At 48.1% G+C, this 17,317-nt stretch overlaps 1 protein-coding gene across 1 annotated transcript in view; it reads right to left on the bottom strand.

The window, feature by feature from the left end:
• The window catches only part of itga9 (integrin, alpha 9), a 936,771-nt gene that overhangs the window by 744,937 nt on the left and 174,517 nt on the right, over positions 1–17,317 (bottom strand). The window contains exon 9 of the mRNA XM_072467362.1: positions 8,787–8,924. Coding sequence (XP_072323463.1) covers positions 8,787–8,924 — 138 coding nt within the window. The remainder of the gene's footprint in view (positions 1–8,786; positions 8,925–17,317) is intronic.

Genomic DNA, 17,317 nt, shown 5'->3' with positions numbered 1-17,317 from the left:
TAGTTTAGAATACTTTCACACACACAAACATACAGATTACTGAGTGTAGAAGGATAGTTTAGAATACTTTCACACACACAAACATACAGATTACTGAGTGAAGGATAGTTTAGAATACTTTCACACACACAAACATACAGATTTCTGAGTGAAGGATAGTTTAGAATACTTTCACACACAAACATACAGATTACTGAGTGAAGAAGGATAGTTTAGAATACTTTCACACACACAAACATACAGATTTCTGAGTGAAGGATAGTTTAGAATACTTTCACACACACAAACATACAGATTACTGAGTGCAGGATAGTTTAGAATACTTTCAGACACACAAACATACAGATTACTGAGTGAAGAAGGATAGTTTAGAATACTTTCACACACAAACATACAGATTACTGAGTGAAGAAGGATCGTTTTGAATACTTTCACACACACAAACATACAGATTACTGAGTGAAGGATAGTTTAGAATACTTTCACACACAAACATACAGATTACTGAGTGAAGGATAGTTTAGAATACTTTCACACACACAAACATACAGATTTCTGAGTGAAGGATAGTTTAGAATACTTTCACACACAAACATACAGATTACTGAGTGAAGAAGGATAGTTTAGAATACTTTCACACACACAAACATACAGATTACTGAGTGAAGGATAGTTTAGAATACTTTCACACACACAAACATACAGATTACTGAGTGAAGAAGGATAGTTTAGAATACTTTCACACACACAAACATACAGATTACTGAGTGAAGGATAGTTTAGAATACTTTCACACACACAAACATACAGATTACTGAGTGAAGAAGGATAGTTTAGAATACTTTCACACACACAAACATACAGATTACTGAGTGAAGAAGGATAGTTTAGAATACTTTCACACACACAAACATACAGATTACTGAGTGAAGAAGGATAGTTTAGAATACTTTCACACACACAAACATACAGATTACTGAGTGAAGAAGGATAGTTTAGAATACTTTCACACACAAACATACAGATTACTGAGTGAAGGATAGTTTAGAATACTTTCACACACACACAAACATACAGATTACTGAGTGAAGAAGGATAGTTTAGAATACTTTCACACACACAAAATTCATAAAAGATTACGCAGTCTGTCGTTTGATGACTTTGTTGTCTTCAGACTGAACATAATGGTCTTGATGTCTCTGATGTAAAGATGTAGACAACCGCATTGGTTGTTCATTGGAAGTCAGTAGTGCTGGGCTGGATTATTTTAATAAATCTCTGTCTGCAGCGGGCTGTCCTTGGATGATCACAGTCAGAAAATAGGGCTCAAATTTTCACAGGTGGGTTGGAGAAAAAAGGAGGCAGGAGGGACCCCACTCCGGTCTTCTTCCCCCTAAGCTATTGGTCCTCAGTGTTGCTGAGAAATCATGCGTTTAAAACATTGTCACGTGACCTTCCTTCTACAACTGTCAAGGATTTTTTAAAAATACATTGTCCATGTAGATTAGCTCGTGGCTGGAAGCTAATTTAGCCAGCTCCCATTGTTCAACAATTCATTTTAATTGCCCGATTCCAAAAGTTGAATGCCTCAGGTGATTGTCATCTATGTCTTGCTACTAAGACACAGGAGACTGAGGGGAGACCTGATAGGGGCCTACAAAATTATGGGAGGCTGTGGTAATCACCACTAGCAGTATTATATGTATTACGGTAAGCCACATATAATAGAGGTACATGGGTAAATCCCTGCCTGCTGGCTCCGCCCAGTAGGCGGCGTATAAATGTGTGTGCTCGCCGGTGCTGCAGCCATTCTGGTGGCAGCTACAGGAGGCACAACATCTTTGCTGAATAAAGCCTCGATTATTCCACTACTCTCGTCTTTGTGGTAATTGATAGTGCATCAATTTATTGAGCAAAGATTTTTAAAACGATGGATCATCGCATCAAGCCTAATCGCCTGTAGCTGAGCCCTCAAGCAGCCAACGCTACGTCCGCTTTTAACCACTGGTTAGCCTGCTTCGAAAGCTACCTCCAAACATCCGCTGAGGAACCCTCGGACGGGCAGAAGTTCCAAGTCCTTTATTCACGGGTGAGCACTGACATTTTTCCCCTCATCCGGTATGCACCCACTTACACCGAAGCGATGGAGCTCCTGAAGGGACATTACGTTCGGCCAGTCAACTAACTATACGCCAGGCACCTCCTGTCCACGAGACAGCAACTCCCGGGTGAGTCTCTGGACCATTTCTGGCGTGCTCTGCACATCCTGGGGAGGAACTGTGCCTTCCAGGCAGTTTTGGTAGTCCAGCACACAGAACGTTTAATCCGAGACGCCTTCGTTACGGGCATGAAGTCTGCGTACGTCCGCCAGTGCCTACTGGAAGGGGGTACGCTTTATCTTGCGGGAGCTAGGCAGCTCGCGAACTCATTAGAAGTGGCCTCCTGTAACGTCCAGTCGTACGCCCCCGACCACACAGCACCTTCGTGGGCATCGTGGGCCCCACCAGCTACCGACTCCAGCTCACTAGAACCCTGCGCCACGGCAGCCAGCCAACCCTGGGGGGTTGGCCAATAGCCCAAGTGCTATTTTTGCGGGCAGAACAAACACCCCCGGCAGCGCTGCCCGGCCCGGAGCGTGTCCTGCAACGGATGTGAAAAGAAAGGACACTTTGTTTCCAGGCCCGGCGTTCCTGCACCCCCCACGTGCGACCCAGGGGCGCTGCCATTTTCCTCCTCGCAAGCCACGTGTGGCCCATGGGCGTCACCATCTTCTTCTCTGTAGGCCACGTGCGGCCCTTGGGTGTCACTACCTTTAATGCCGCCTGCCATGTGCGCCCCGTGGGCGCGGCCATCTTCGGCGCCATTTTGGACGGCGCCTTTGAACCCCTGCTCGCCTGGCCGTTCATCGCCTGCCGCTACCTCCACCACCGCTGACCAGCTTGGGACCTCCCAGCATCTGCCGCAGCTCGCCTCGATCACCTTGGATCAGTCCCGGCCCCACAACCTCGCAACCGCAACAACGACGGTGAAAATCGATGGGCATGAGACGACCTGCCTTTTTGACCCCGGGAGCACAGAGGGCTTCATCCACCCCATGACAGTAAGAACATAAGAACATAAGAACTAGGAACAGGAGTAGGCCATCTGGCCCCTCGAGCCTGCTGCGCCATTTAATGAGATCATGGCTGAGCTTTGTGGACTCAGCTCCACTCTCCGGCCCGTACACCATATCCCCGAATCCCTTTATTCTTTAGAAAGGCATCTATCTTTTTCTTAAAAACGTTTAAAGGAGCCTCAACTGCTTCACTGGGCAAGGAATTCCAGAGATTCACAACCCTTTGGGTGAAGAAGTTCCTCCTACACTCCGTCCTAAATCTACTTCCCCTTATTTTGAGGCTATGCCCCCTAGTTCTGCTTTCCCCGACCAGTGGAAACAACCTGCCCGCATCTATCCTATCTATTCCCTTCATAATTTTATATGTTTCAATAAGATCCCCCCGCATCCTTCTAAACTCCAATGAGTACAGTCCCAGTCTACTCAACCTCTCGTCATAATCTAATCCCCTCAACTCTGGGATCAACCTAGTGAATCTCCTCTGCAGTCCCTCCAGTGCCAATATGTCCTTTCTCAGGTAAGGAGACCAAAACTGAACACAATACTCCAGATGCGGCCTCACCAACACCCTATACAATTGCAGCATAACCTCCCTAGTCTTGAACTCCATCCCTCTAGCAACGAAAGACAAAACTCGATTAGCCTTCTAAATCACCTGTTGCACCTGCACACCAACTTTTTGCGACTCGTGCACCAACACACCCAGGTCCCTCTGCACAGCAGCATGTTTTAACATCTTACCGTTTAAATAATAATCCATTCTGCTGTTATTCCTCCCAAAATGGATAGCCTCACACTTGGCAACATTGAATTCCATCTGCCAGACCCTAGCCCATTCACCTAACCTATCCAAATCCTTCTGCAGACTTCCGGTATCCTCTGCACTTTTTGCTTTACCACTCATCTTAGTGTCGTCTGCAAACTTTGACACATTGCACTTGGTCCCCAACTCCAAATCGTCTATGTAAATTGTGAACAACTGCGGGCCCAACACTGATCCTTGAGGGACCCCACTAGTTGCAGGTTGCCAACCAGAGAAACACCCATTTATCCCCACTCTCTGCTTTCTGTTAGTTAACCAATCCTCTACCCATGCTACCACTTTACCCTCAATGCCATGCATCTTTAGTTTATGCAGCAACCTTTTGTGTGGCACCTTGTCAAAAGCTTTCTGGAAATTCAGATATACCACATCCATTGGCTCCCCGTTATCTACTGCACTGGTACCGTCCTCAAGAAAATTCTACCAAATTAGTCAGACACGACCTACCCTTTGTGAACCCATGCTGCGTCTCTTTCCTCCTTAATGAGTCCAGCATTTTCCCTACAACCGAAGTTAAGCTTACCGGCCTATAATTACCCGCTTTCTGCCGACCTCCTTTTTTAAACAGTGGTGTCACGTTTGCTACTTTCCAATCCTCTGGGACCACCCCAGAGTCTAGTGACTTTTGATAAATTATCACTAGTGCGTTTATAATTTCCCTAGCCATCTCTGTTAACACTCTGGGATGCATCCCATCAGGGCCAGGAGACTTGTCTACCTTTAGCCCCATTAGCTTGCCCAATACTGCCTGCTTAGTGATTACAATCATCTCAAGGTCCTCACCTATCATATATTTATTTCCATCAGTCACTAGCATGTTATTTGTGTCCTCCACTGTGAAGACTGACCCAAAAAACCTGTTCAGCTCCTCAGCCATTTCCCCGTCTCCTATTATTAAATCTCCCTTCTCATCTTCCAAAGGACCAATATTTACCTTAGCCACTCTTTTTTGTCTTATATATTTGTAGAAGCTTTTACTATCTGCTTTTATGTTCTGAGCTAGTTTACTTTCATAGTCTACCTTACTCTTCTTTATAGCTTTTTTCATAGCTTTCTGTTGTCCCCTAAAGACTTCCCAGTCCTCTAGTCTCCCACGAATTTCTCCACTGTTCCTCAACTGCTTCACCATGAAGTCTTTGCTCCCAGTCTACCTTAGCTAGTTCTTCTCTCATCCCATTGTAATCGCCTTTGTTTAAGCACAAAACACTAGTGTTTGATTTTACCTTGTCATCCTCCAACTGTATTTTAAATTCCACCATATTGTGGTCGCTCCTTCCAAGAGGATCCCGAACTATGAGATCATTAATCAATCCTGCCTCATTACACAGGACCAGAACTAGGACCGCTTGTTCCCTTGTAGGTTCCATTACATACTGTTCCAGGAAATTATCCCGGGCACATTCTATAAACTCCTCCTCAAGGCTGCCTTTACCAACCTGGTTAAACCAATCGATATGCAGATTAAAATCTCCCATGATAACCGCTGTACCATTTCTACATGCATCCGTTATTTCTTTGCTTATTGCCTGCCCCACCATCCTGTTACTAATTGGTGGCCTATAGACTACTCCTATCAGTGACCTTTTCGCCTTACTATTCCTGATTTCCACCCAAATTGATTCAACCTTGTCCTCCATAGCACCAATATCATCCCTTACTATTGCCCGGATGTCATCCTTAAACAACAAAGCTACACCACCGCCCTTACCGTCCATTCTATCCTTTTGTATAGTCTGATACCCTTGGATATTTAACTCCCAGTCGTGACCATCTTTTAACCATGTTTCAGTAATGGCCACTAAATCATAGTCATTCACGATGATTTGCGCCATCAACTCATTTACCTTATTTCGTATACTACGAGCATTCAGGTAAAGTACACTTATGCTGTTTTTTTATGTCTTTGTTATGAATCCTAACACCTTGATCAGTAACTTTTCGCCAATTATTTTTCCTCTTACCCTTTCTCCTAATTTTCCTTGTCTTTGAACCCATATCTCTACATAATAACCTGCCACGTAACCTGCTGCCTTGATCTCCATTAACCATTATACTGTCCATAGCTTTACACTTCCCTTCCCCCCAACTTGCTAGTTTAAAGTCCTTGTGACCAACTTATTTATCCTATTCACTCGAACACTGGTCCCAGAATGGTTCAGGTGAAGACCGTCCCAACGGTACAGGTCCCTCCTGCCCCAGTACTGATGCCAATGCCCCATGAAATGGAATCCCTTTTTCCCGCACCACTCCTTTAGCCACGTGTTAACTTCCCTAATTTTCTCAACCCTATGCCAATTGGCACGTGGCTCGGGTAGTAATCCAGGGATTATAACCCTGGAGGACCTGTTCTTTAATTTAGTCCCTGATGTTTGATAATCCCCAAACAGGTCCTCTTTCCTAGTCTTACCTATGTTGTTAGTCACAACGTGGACCACAACAACTGGATCCTCCCCCCTCCCTCTCCAAAATCCTTTCAAGCCGATCAGAGATGTCCCTCACCCTGGCACCGGGCAGGCAACATACCATGCGGGACTCTCGATCTGGCTTACAAAAGATGCCATCAATCCCCCTAATTGTAAAATCCCCTACAATTACCACTTGACTTTTTGCTCCCCCCTCTTGAATGGCTTCCTGTACCACGGTGCAGTGGTCAGTCAACGCATCCTCCCTACAGTCCTCTTCCTCATCCACACAGGGAGCAAGTACCTCATACCTGTTGGACAAGGTCAAGGGTTGAGGCTCCTCAACTCCTAAACTCAGGATCCCCCTACCTGCCTTCCTTGCAGTCACACCACTCTGTCTCTGGATCGACCTTAAGGGTCGTGAGGCCGCATACGGTGAGGGGGGGGTAGGGGTCCGTTGAATTTTAAGGTTAAGCTTTGGAGGTGGCACTGGAAGTCCAGGCCGGGTAACAGGGAGGTGGGGGAGGACGTAGAGCCGGAAGTTGCTAAACTCTACGCCTTGGACGGTGAGTGTCGCGATGCAGTAACCCCGGATTTCCACAGAATGGGATCCGGAGGCCAGGGGGATATTCTGGGTAACGGGGTGTACCGCGAGGGAGCAGTGCGGGAGGAGAGAGCCGGGACAGCGAAAACAGCGCGAGAGGATAGAGAGCCGGGTCAGCGAAAACAGCGTGGGAGGAGAGAGCCGGGAGATTTAAAAAGCGCGGGAGGAGAGAGCCGGGACAGCGAAAACAGTGCGGGAGGAGAGAGCTGGGACAGTGCTGGGAGAGGTGAGTGCACAAAAGGTGTGGCAGGAGTGCCTTTAGACACAGAGTGCTGATTGGAACAGAGTGAATCTGAGTTTAGGTGAGTGACTGAGTTCGGGTGAGTGGCGAGAGAGGGCTGTGTTTTTGTTGGTGTTCGGGTTTGTCCTTGAGGTTATATATTTTTTTTTAAATTATTATTTAAATTAATTAACTAATTGAATATGGCTGGACAGGTGATGTGCTGTTGCTGTATGATGATGGAACTGGTGGATCCCATTGAGACCGTCAGTGACCACATCTGCAGCAAGTATTGGCTGCTCGAGGAACTTCGGCTCAGAATTGATGAGCTGGAGACCGAGCTGCACACACTGCGGCACATCAGGGAGGGGGAACATTACCTGGACTCTTTGTTTCAGGAGGCAGTCACACCCGGTAGAATAAGTACTGTTAATTCGGACAGTGGTCAGGGACAGAGTGGTGTGACTGCAAGGGAGGCAGGTAGGGGGATCCTGAGTTTAGGAGTTGAGGAGCCTCAACCCTTGACCTTGTCCAACAGGTATGAGGTACTTGCTCCCTGTGTGGATGAGGAAGAGGACTGTAGGGAGGATGCGTTGACTGACCACTGCACCGTGGTACAGGAAGCCATTCAAGAGGGGGGAGTAAAAAGTCAAGTGGTAATTGTAGGGGATTCTACAATTAGGGGGATTGAGTACCTCATACCTGTTGGACAAGGTCAAGGGTTGAGGCTCCTCAACTCCTAAACTCAGGATCCCCCTACCTGCCTCCCTTGCAGTCACACCACTCTGTCCCTGACCACAGTCCGAATTAACAGTACTTATTCTACCGGGTGTGACTGCCTCCTGAAACAAAGCGTCCAGGTAATGATGTGCCGCAGTGTGCAGTGGTCAGCAGATGTGGCAGCATAGTGGAAGGTATGCTTCCAGATCTATGATCGGCTCTTGTTCCATGACACCCCGCCCTCTGCCCTATCCCAGACGCCCCTTTTGTTCTTCCTCACCTCCATTTTCATCGACATAACACCCACCACACCAGTTCTGAAGAGTCACATCTGATTCAAAATGTTAACTCTAATTCTCTCTCCACTGATGCTGCTGGACCTACTGAGTATTTCTAGTGCTTTCTTGTTTTAATTCATTGCCATTATTATCATTGAATTTACAGTACAAAAGGAGGCCATTCAGCCCATCGGGTCTGCACCGGCCCTTGGGACGAGCACCCTACGCCTCCACCCTATCCCCGTAACGCCACCTAACCATTTGAAAGTTAAGGGACAATTTAGCCTGGCCAACCACCTAACCTGCACATCTTTGGACTGTGGGAGGAAACCGGAGCACCCGGAGGAAACCCACGCAGACATGGGGAGAAAGTGCAAATTCCACACAGACAGTCACTCGAGGCCAGAACTGAACCTGGGACCCTGGAGCTGTGAGGCAGCAGTGCCACCGTGCCGCCACTATGTGGCCGAAACTTTCAAAATGGGGGTGAAATTGCACCCTCTTAATTCGACAAAAATTTATCTGGTTTTACTCTGCACAGTCCAAGATGAAAAGTGAGTTCTCCCAATTTAGATAATTTCTCTTATTAAGCAACAAAGCACTTGCTCCAAAGAATAAACTTACATTGCCCCTGTTGATGAACACAGTTACTTGGCCTTCATCTCTTATCTCTGTGAACATGGGAGCTCCAACTAGAAGATCTGAGTAGCCATCTGAGTTCAAATCAACTGTGCACAGCGACGAGCCAAAGTACGAGCCCAACTGGAAGAAAGAGATTCAAAATGGATCAGCATGAGATAAATCAGTATTGATTTAAATGATAGATCAGTATTAGATAAATCATTCCAATCTTTCACATTTCAACATAACATTATAATCCTGGGGCACATTTCTGAATCAATTGCTGAATGAAGCAGGTGCTACTCTTTATCGTCCTCTAAATTTTAAAGTATGCCGAGTAAACAGGTTTGCCAGCAGAAACATACATTGGACAAGCATTGTGTCTGATGTTCCAAGAATTTAAAATGAGTCTGAAAATTCTGCAGGCTCAAGCCCAAATTTCTGATCTGCGCTCGCGTTGGTTGAGGGTTCCTAGCAGGGGCAAGAGGTCAGAAAATAATGCCTTTAAGACTGCTGTATTATCATACTGCAGAAGGTGTCAGCCACTGAATAGTATATTTGCTTCAATAATGCACACTGGACCCTTGGATAAAGTACTTTTGAGTTCTCCCAATAGTCTGATATTTCCCACTCTGTTAGAACTCGCTGCTTAGTGACAGCTGAACATTAGATTTTTAACACATTCAGCAAGGCAAACTACTGATGGTCAGCTGTGCTTCAACACTCTTTATGGAGCAATGCTTCACAATACATAGTGAAAAACTGCTGAGATACATATACCCAGATAAGCGAAAAACAATTATAATAATCTTTATTATTGTCATAAGTAGGCTTACATCAACATTGCAATGAAGTTACTATGAAAAGCCCCTAGTCGCCACATTCCAGCGCCTGTTTGGTTACACGGAGGGACAATTCAGAATGTCCAATTCACCTAACAAGCACGTCTTTCGGGACTTGTGGGAGGAGAGCGGAGCACCCGGATGAAACCCACGCAGACACGGGGAGAACATTCAAACTCCGCACAAACAGTGAGCCAAGCCAGGAATCGAACCCGGGCCCCTGGCACTGTGAAGCAACAGTGCTAACTGTTTTTCTATTTTCTATTGTCATGCCTAATGCCAAATCTGCTATTAATTTTCTTCTGTATTTACAAATGTGAGGGGCGATATTGTTGGAGAGGACAGTGTGAAACAGATTGGTAAGCTCGAGGAAATACTTGTTAGGAAGGAAGATGTGTTGGGCATTTTGAAAAACTTGAGGATAGACAAGTCCCCCGGGCCTGACGGGATATATCCAAGGATTCTATGGGAAGCAAGAGATGAAATTGCAGAGCCGTTGGCAATGATCTTTTCGTCCTCACTGTCAACAGGGGTGGTACCAGGGGATTGGAGAGTGACGAATGTCGTGCCCCTGTTCAGAAAAGGAACTAGGGATAACCCTGGGAATTATAGGCCAGTTAGTCTTACTTCGGTGGTAGGCAAAGTAATGGAAAGGGTACTGAAGGATAGGATTTCTGAGCAGCTGGAAAGACACTGCTTGATTAGGGATAGTCAGCACGGATTTGTGAGGGGTAGGTCTTGCCTTACAAGTCTTATTGAATTCTTTGAGGAGGTGACCAAGCATGTGGATGAAGGTAAAGCAGTGGATGGAGTGTACATGGATTTTAGTAAGGCATTTGATAAAGTTCCCCATGGTAGGCTTATGCAGAAAGTAAGGAGGCATGGGATAGTGGGAAATTTGGCCAGTTGGATAACGAACTGGCTAACCGATGGAAGTCAGAGAGTGGTGGTGGATGGCAAATATTCAGCCTGGATCCCAGTTACCAGTGGCGTACCGCAGGGATCAGTTCTGGGTCCTCTGCTGTTTGTGATTTTCATTAATGACTTGGATGAGGGAGTTGAAGGGTGGGTCAGTAAATTTGCAGACGATACGAAGATTGGTGGAGTTGTGGATAGTAAGGAGGGCTGTTGTCGGCTGCAAAGAGACATAGATAGGATGCAGAGCTGGGCTGAGAAGTGGCAGATGGAGTTTAACCCTGAAAAGTGTGAGGTTGTCCATTTTGGAAGGACAAATATGAATACGGAATACAGGGTTAACGGTAGAGTTCTTGGCAATGTGGAGGAGCAGAGAGATCTTGGGGTCTATGTTCATACATCTTTGAAAGTTGCCACTCAAGTGGATAGAGTTGTGAAGAAGGCCTATGGTGTGCTCGCGTTCATTAACAGAGGGATTGAATTTAAGAGCCGTGAGGTGATGATGCAGCTGTACAAAACTTTGGTAAGGCCACATTTGGAGTACTGTGTACAGTTCTGGTCGCCTCATTTTAGGAAGGATGTGGAAGCTTTGGAAAAGGTGCAAAGAAGATTTACCAGGATGTTGCCTGGAATGGAGAGTAGGTCTTACGAGGAAAGGTTGAGGGTGCTAGGCCTTTTCTCATTAGAACGGAGAAGGATGAGGGGCGACTTGATAGAGGGTTATAAGATGATCAGGGGAATAGATAGAGTAGACAGTCAGAGACTTTTTCCCCGGGTGGAACAAACCATTACAAGGGGACATAAATTTAAGGTGAAAGGTGGAAGATATAGGAGGGATATCAGAGGTAGGTTCTTTACCCAGAGAGGAGTGGGGGCATGGAATGCACTGCCTGTGGAAGTAGTTGAGTCGGAAACATTCGGGACCTTCAAGCAGCTATTGGATAGGTACATGGATTACGGTAAAATGATATAGTGTAGATTTATTTGTTCTTAAGGGCAGCACGGTAGCATTGTGGATAGCACAATTGCTTCACAGCTCCAGGGTCCCAGGTTCGATTCCGGCTTGGGTCACTGTCTGTGCGGAGTCTGCACGTCCTCCCCGTGTCTGTGTGGGTTTCCTCCGGGTGCTCCGGTTTCCTCCCACAGTCCAAAGATGTGTGGGTTAGGTGAATTGGCCAATGATAAATTGCCCTTAATGTCCAAATTGCCCTTGGTGTTGGGTGGAGGTGTTGAGTTTGGGTAGGGTGCTCTTTCCAAGAGCCGGTGCAGACTCAAAGGGCCGAATGGCCTCCTTCTGCACTGTAAATTCAATGATAATCTATGATTAATCTAGGACAAAGGTTCGGCACAACATCGTGGGCCGAAGGGCCTGTTCTGTGCTGTATTTTCTATGTTTTCTATGTTTTCTAATGTCCTAGTCTGCTATTGCTATTGATTGCCCAATAACACGTGATTGCCCAGAAAGGCAGCGGCACCCTTTCTGGCAAGATAAAGTGATATATAACGTATGCTTGGAGATACATGAGCAATCCCACCCAATAATGGTCAAGCCAGGTCAAAGAGCTGGGATTGATAGTAAGGTGCAGTTCACTGATAATTAAGAACATGTACCTTATTGCCAGACAACAACTTACAAAGGAAACAGACATAATTCGCTGCTTCCAACACCTCTCCCAATCCCATTTTCCATCATTGTTTCCATAGTTCTATTTCCATTACCAGAGTGAACGCAGGACTAGCAGGAAGTGATTGTTGGCAGCACTGCACAAATTTTCAGGAAGATCAGCCACCAATGCAGTTGATGGCTTTCACTGTGTGCATATTTACAATTAATTGTTCTGCAGTGTGTTCATCCGGACTCTAGAGGGGGATCTAGAAACAAAGATCATCTAGTATAAAACAGAAAATACTAGAAATGCTCAGCAGGTCAGACAGCATCAATGGAAAGAGAAACAGAATGACCCATGCTAAGTATATCCAGATTTTCTGTTTTTATTTTAGATTTCCAGAATCTGAGCTATTTTTCTTAAACATTATGTGGTGTTTCTATCAATTGTAACAACCAAGGACTTCCTACAAATGGATATATGTGTTCAAAGATGTGGAGATGCCGGCGTTGGACTGGGGTGGGCATCACTGCACCTGATGAAGGAGCAGTGCTCTGAAAGCTTGGGATTTCAAATAAACCTGATGGACTTTAACCTGGTGTTGAGAGACTTCCTACTGTGTTTAAAGAGAACATGTATTTTATAACAACGATGCTTCAAAAACGTTAATGAGAGTTTTTTTACAGGTAAATTCAGGAGGTATATGATTAGGTTCTGAATGGCACAAAAGTTTCATTCGGCTTTGGCTCATATTTTTCTGAAGTAAATAACTATAAATCCAGTGTTCCCTTATCAACCCAACTATTACGGCACTACTAGTAGTAATATGGGAGTTACATTACCAACTCATTTGCAGCTTAAACCAAAAAAGCAGTAGGGACAAATTCTCAAAAGAAAGTGAACCGCCCACTAGGGTTGGAGTCTACCCTTTCCTATTTTCAGACAGATCTCAACCAAGGGGCATGGAGCACCTGCTAACAATGCGATCACCGGGTAGGCCAACATTTATTGTCCATCCCTCATTGTCCTTCAGAAGTTAATGGTAAGCTGCCTTTTGAACTGCTGCAGTCCCTGAGGTATAGGTGCATCCACAGTGCTGTTAGCGAGGGAATTCCAGGATTTTGACGCAGCAACAGTGAAGGAACGGAGATATCTTTCCAATTCAGGGTGGTAAGTGACTTGGAGGGGAACTCCAGTTGATGGTGTTCCCATTTATCTGCTGCCCATCTCCTTCTAGATAGTAGTTGTCATGGATTTCGAAGGTGCTGTCTAAGGAACCTTGGTGAGTTCCTACAGTGCATCTTGTAGATGGTGCCCACTGCTGCTATTGTTCGTTGGTGGTGGAGGGAGTAAATGTTGGCAATCAAGTGGGCTGCTTTGTCCCGGATGCTGTTGAGTTTCTTTAGTGTTGTTGGAGCTGCACTCATCCAGGGAAGTGGAGAATATCCCATCACACTCCTGACATGTAGATGGTGGACAGAATTTGGGGAGTCAGCTGGTGAGTTATTCGCCGTGGTATTCCTCGCCGCCTTTGACATGCTCTGGTAGCCACAGTATTAGTATGGCTAGTCCAGTTCAGTTTGTGGCCAATGATAACCCCCAGGATGTTGATAATGGGGGATTCAGCAATGGTAATGCTATTGAATGTCAAGGGAGTTATGGTTAAGTCCTCTGTTGTTGGAGATGTTCATTGCCTGGCACTTATGTGGCATGAATGTTACAGCCCAAACCTGAATATTGTCCAGGTCTTGCTGCATTTGGACATGACCTGCTTCAGAGAATTTACAGTGCAGAAGGAGGCCATTTGGCCCATCGAGTCTGCACCGGCCCCTGGAATTAGCACACCACTTAAGACCACAACCGTAACCCAGTAACCCCACTGTGGGTATGTATTAGGGGTCATGTGGGACTGGAAGCCCTAATGTCATTGGCTGACAGATCCCGGGTCCTGGTTGGCCGTTGACCTCTAGCTCCGCCCTGAAGGCGGAGTATAAGAAGCCGTAGTCGTCCCCCGCAGGCCATTCTACTATCGAGCTGCGGGGGAACAGACACGCTTAATAAAGCCTCATCGACTTCACTCTATTCGTCTCATGGAGTCTTTGTGCGCTACAATTTATTAAGCGTGCCTAAAAAGGACTATGGAGCTCAGGCTCATCCCGGAATGCCTGAGGATCAGCCCCCACGCAGTGAACGCGGCAGCAGCCTTCAAGCACTGGCAGACTTGTTTTGAGGCCTACCTCAGAACGGCCACCGGCCGGGTCACAGAAGACCAAAAACTACAGGTCCTGCACTCGAGGTTAAGCACGGAGATTTTCTCCCTCATCGAAGACGCGGAGGATTTCCAGACGGCGTTCGCAGCACTGAAAAGTCTCAGTTAACCAAATCTACGCTCGCTACCAGCTCGCGACGAGACGGCAAGGTCCCGGAGAATCGATGGACGAATTCTATGCCGCGCTGCTGATTTTGGGACGAGCCTGCAGCTGCCCTTCGGTGAACGCAAATGAACACACGGACATGTTAATGCACGATGCTTTTGTGGCAGGTATGAATTCCTCCCAAATCCGCCAAAGACTTCTAGAAAGAGAGTCGCTAGGACTCTCAGAGGCACGGGTCCTAGCAGCCTCCCTAGACGTGGCCGCGCGTAATACCCGCGCCTACAGCCCCGACCGCGCGGCAGCCCATTGGGCTCCGTACATACCCGTCGTGACAAACCCACCCCCCAACCCCCCGGACACCCTACAGGCTTGCGTGGTCCAAACGCCAAGTCGCACTGGGGGCGCCCGCTGCTATTTCTGCGGCCAGGCGAAACACCCCCGGCAGCGCTGCCCGGCCCGCGCAGCAATCTGCAAGAGCTGCAGGAAAAAGGGCCATTTCGCGATTGTGTGCCGGTCCCGTGAGGTCGCCGCTGTCCCGGGAGAACAGGGAGCCCTGCAAGCCGTTTACGCTCCCCAACACCCCCCCCCCCCCCCCCCCCCCCCCGTATGACCCGCCGGCGCTTCCAATTTGGGTCCCGACCACCGCTGTCCACAGAGATGAGGGAGCCCCGCGCGGTCCTAACGCTCCCCAACCCCCCCAGCGCCCCATGTGCGACCCGCAGACGCCGCCATTTTGGGTCCCGGCCACCACGAGGGGAGGAAGGGCGCCGCCATCTTGGACCACCCCAGACCTGTACGACGCGTGGGAGCGGCCATTTTGTCCACCCCGCCGCCATCTTGTGACCCCCCCAGCCATGTGCGATGTATGGGGGCAGCCATTTTGTTCATCCCCGACGCCATCTTGGACGGCAACAACGGACCCCAGTGTCGACGGCTCCACGGGGTTCGAGGAAGACCCTCCACTACTACAACCACTTCTCACTTCAATTACGCTCGATCAAGCTCGGCCCCGGACACTCCAGACGACGACGACAACGGTGCTAATAAACGGGCACGAGACACCATGCCTAGTCGACTCCGGGAGCACGGAGAGCTTTATCCACCCCGACACGGTAAGACGCTGTTCCTTGACCACCTATCCCAGCGCACAAAAGATTTCCCTAGCTGCAGGATCCTACTCCGTACAGATCCAAGGTTTCTGCATAGTTACCCTAACGGTGCAGGGGAGGGAGTTCAAAAACTACAAACTACACGTCCTTCCCAACTCTGCGCCCCCACATTACTGGGATTAGATTTCCAGTGCAATCTACAGAACCTTACGTTCAAATTCGGCGGCCCAATACCCCCACTCACTATCTGCGGCCTCGCAACCCTCAGGGTGCAACCCCCGTCCTTGTTTGCGAACCTCACCCCGGATTGCAAACCCGTCGCCACTAGGAGCAGACGGTACAGCGCCCAGGACCGGACCTTCATTCAGTCCGAAGTCCAGCGGCTACTAAAGGAAGGCATAATCCAGGCCAGCAATAGTCCCTGGAGAGCACAGGTGGTAGTAGTGAAGACAGGGGAGAAACAAAGGATGGTCATAGACTACAGCCAGACCATCAACAGGTACACACAACTAGACGCGTACCCTCTCCCCCGCATATCCGACATGGTCAATCGGATTGCCCAATATAAAGTCTTCTCCACCGTGGACCTCAAGTCCACCTACCATCAGCTCCCCATCCGCCCAAGTGACCGCAAGTACACAGCCTTCGAGGCAGACGGGCGATTATACCATTTCCTAAGGGTCCCATTTGGCGTCACAAACGGGGTCTCGGTCTTCCAACGGGAGATGGACCGAATGGTTGATCAACATGGGTTGCGGGCCACGTTCCCGTATCTTGACAATGTAACCATCTGCGGCCACGACCAGCAGGACCACGACGCCAACCTCCAAAAATTCCTCCAGACCGCCAAAGCCTTGAACCTCACGTACAACGAGGAAAAGTGCGTTTTTAGCACCAACCGGCTAGCCATTCTGGGCTACGTAGTGCGCAATGGGATAATAGGCCCCGACCCCGAACGTATGCGCGCACTCATGGAATTTCCCCTCCCGCACTGCTCAAAAGCCCTGAAACGCTGCCTGGGGTTTATTTCATACTACGCCCAGTGGGTCCCCCAGTACGCAGACAAGGCCCGCCCCCTAATACAGACCACGACCTTCCCTCTGTCGACAGAGGCTTGCCAGGAATTCAGCCGCATCAAAGCGGATATCGCAAAGGCCACGATGCGCGCCATCGACGAGTCCCTCCCCTTCCAGGTCGAGAGCGACGCCTCCGACGTAGCTCTAGCGGCCACCCTTAACCAAGCGGGCTGACCCGTGGCCTTTTTCTCTCGAACCCTCCACGCTTCAGAAATCCGCCACTCCTCAGTGGAAAAGGAAGCCCAAGCCATAGTGGAAGCTGTGCGACATTGGAGGCATTACCTGGCCGGCAGGAGATTCACTCTCCTCACCGACCAACGGTCGGTAGCCTTCATGTTCGATAATGCACTGCGGGGCAAAATCAAAAACGACAAGATCTTAAGGTGGAGGATCGAGCTCTCCACCTTCAACTACGAGATCTTGTATCGTCCCGGAAAGCTGAACGAGCCGTCCGATGCCCTATCCCGCGGCACATGTGCCAACGCACAAATTAACCGCCTCCAAACCCTCCACGAGGACCTCTGCCACCCGGGGGGTCACTCGGTTTTTCCACTTTATCAAGTCCCGCAATCTCCCATACTCTTTAGAGGAGGTCCGTACAGTCACAAGG

This window comes from Scyliorhinus torazame, chromosome 11 (assembly GCF_047496885.1).
Source record: "Scyliorhinus torazame isolate Kashiwa2021f chromosome 11, sScyTor2.1, whole genome shotgun sequence".
NCBI lineage: Eukaryota > Metazoa > Chordata > Chondrichthyes > Carcharhiniformes > Scyliorhinidae > Scyliorhinus > Scyliorhinus torazame.
Note: the sequence above shows the minus strand (reverse complement) of the source record. Positions and strands in the feature narration are given on the sequence as shown.